General features: G+C 40.7%; 1 protein-coding gene across 1 annotated transcript; it reads left to right on the top strand.

Moving 5' to 3' along the window:
* The first annotated feature begins 1,685 nt into the window (after nucleotides 1–1,685).
* Nucleotides 1,686–2,255, top strand: LOC149569114 (uncharacterized). Its single transcript, XM_089816832.1, has 2 exons — nucleotides 1,686–1,867; nucleotides 1,964–2,255. The coding sequence occupies exons 1-2, from the start codon at nucleotides 1,686–1,688 to the stop codon at nucleotides 2,253–2,255; spliced, it is 474 nt and encodes a 157-aa protein (XP_089672958.1).
* Nucleotides 2,256–2,617: the final 362 nt, after the last annotated feature.

Genomic DNA, 2,617 nt, shown 5'->3' with positions numbered 1-2,617 from the left:
AGTCTTTATCATGCCTTTGAAAACCACACAATGGCTTTTTGTGGGCCGATAAAACCAGAGAGGTGGAATCGGCTCCTTCGGCCAATTGATGACATGAGTGAGGTAGCTATTAGTTGGGCTTTAGGAGAAGGGATCTTCAACTATGAATACTCTTAGAGGACTAATAGTGACATAGTAGGGCTTTGGGTGAGTTGTTTAGCCAGGGCAAGAGTAGAGAAGTGGGATATTATCAGGTTAACCTATAATATTTTCGATCCCTGTTGGTTAGTAGGTTTGGAAATTGTAGTTGCCAATATCAATGCCAAGATATGTATACCCCTCCCTGAGTATTATATGGAATTTGAAGTAGATAGTCCGAAAATTGGTAGGAGTCCAAGACATCCCTGCCTGGTAATTAGGGATAATGTCAAGTTTTTCTGTGAATGACTGAGAATGGAGTTGAGCATTAACTTCTTGTTAAGGTGGAGGGGAATTATTGAAGACCCTAGTAGGGACTGGTTAACCAACTATCTGAGGGCATACAATGCCTACATTCATTTGGATGTAGACTTTTCAAAATTGGAAGAAGTGGAATTTTGTTTGCCCAACTATGATAAAACAAGCAGGGGGAGAACTACATTCGAATTCCCTCCAAGTTCAAAGACCTCCTCGCTGCATGAAGCCTCAGAAATCATTCTGGTCTTTAAAAGAACTTGATAATCTTATGTATTGTGGGTCACTATTATATCAACCCAAAATTTTGTAATGTGGGTCATTTTGTTTGTTATATCGACCCAGAATTTTGGTCTTGTGTTCAATTAGTAGTACAATTTCTTTCTATAGATGTCTCTATCGACTACAACTAAGGTTAAATGATTGTATGCAAGGAAAACTATAATAGTGTCCCCTCTTATTACATCAGGGGCATTTTGAAATTGTATATATTGCATCTTATAATAAAGATATATGTTATGTAGCTAATATCTTGTCTCTTCCTGTGGTATCGATTGTAATCTCTGGAATGTGGTCTATCCTAAATTTTCTTGTTATTTGGAAAGCATTGAATTGGGGTTAATTTCTATTAAATCTTTCTCCTAGTTTTGCGATAATCAGTTTACAATTTTTGCACATTTACTCGAAACAGTGTATATGAAATGCGTATATAGTTTACTCCTTTGTCTGCCATGACAAGAATTTTTGAGTGTTTCCTCATCATTAGCTCTGTAGTAGTTTTCTCCCCTTACCAGAGTTGTAATTCGTATAATTACCCCTAATTAACACTCATCCTTCTAATTGATTCATTTCTATAATTTAATGGTTTCAAAATAGGTATGGCGAGCAAGAGCGGAGGGAGCAGTGTTTTTCAAATTTTGAATTCAAGAAAGGGCAAGATTCTGTAGGAATGTCGAGATCAAATCCTTGGTCTGGAACATGGGTCATAGGTGAGGGACGGTCAGGCATCTTCTGGCACTGGGGACCAGCCAGAGATCGTGGATGGGAACCCAATTATCCTCCCCAAGGAGGTGGTCAAGATTCCTTCACTTCCCAAAGTAGACTTGCCAAGATCTACAAAATGGTCTTCTTTATTTGGGGTCAAACCCTTAGGTAAGTCATCTTTCCTCCCTGCTAATACTCTTCCTGAATTTGAGAAAGATTCTTGTGCTATCGCCATTCCAGACGAAATTGTGGATCATAGCATTTGATCCATGGCCTCTACTCTAGTTGGCAAATTTCTAGGGCCGAGACCTAACATAGACGATGTAAGGTCCTTCATCAAGAAGAAATGGGCTCTGAAAGGCCAAGTCTTTGTCATGACAATGGCAAAGGGTTTCATGTCATTTGATTTTTCATGCATGGAAGATTTGTCCAGCATCCTCTATGAGGAACAGTAGGCTATTGGTTGCTCCACCCTAGTGCTCCAGAGGTGGACCTCCAATCTGAACTTGAACAACTCTTTTTTTGTTCGAGCCCTTGTCTGGGTTAGATTACCCGAGTTGCCTTTAGAATTTTGGAATGAAGATTTTTTTGTGGGGCTTGTGAGGACTTTTGGTGAACTCCTATCTACAGATCTGATCATTGCCTCCAAGCACCACCTCAACTATGCTCGTATCTGTATAGGAGTCAAGGAAGGCATAGACATGCCTGCATCTGTGGCCTTTCATTCTAAACTAGGAGTGCATATTCAAAAATTGATATATGAAAATATTCCTTTCACCTGCTTTCTCTGCCTGAAGGCAGGTCACAAGGCCAACCAGTGCCCTAAGGCAGTCAAGTAGAAGATGAAGGTCCCTGACACCTCAAAAAATTCTAAGAAGCCTCCTCGTCCCCCTCACCCAGTAGCCAAGGGGAAGAAGAAATAGATATGGAGGCATAAACCCTTTAGGTCTTCAGAGACACAGATTAGAAAGGAAGTTAAGTAGAATACCCCTAGGTGGATTGATACCATTTTGGAGGATCAAGCCCACATTAAGTCCCTCAATGTTGATCCTATTTCAGAATCCCCTATTATAGAGGAAGGTCTTGTGGTGGTAGGGCTAGAGCAGAACGGCCAAAGGCAAGAGACACCCTACTTGAAAGAGAATGTTCGTTAGAGGACTGAGACTCCCTATTCAAACGGTAGGCCAGACTCTCCTCAGAA

Source organism: Cupressus sempervirens, chromosome 3 (assembly GCF_028749045.1).
Source record: "Cupressus sempervirens isolate cs-2001-9-10 chromosome 3, ASM2874904v1, whole genome shotgun sequence".
In the NCBI taxonomy this organism is placed as follows: Eukaryota; Viridiplantae; Streptophyta; class Pinopsida; order Cupressales; family Cupressaceae; genus Cupressus; species Cupressus sempervirens.
This window is presented reverse-complemented; position numbering and strand designations above follow the sequence as displayed.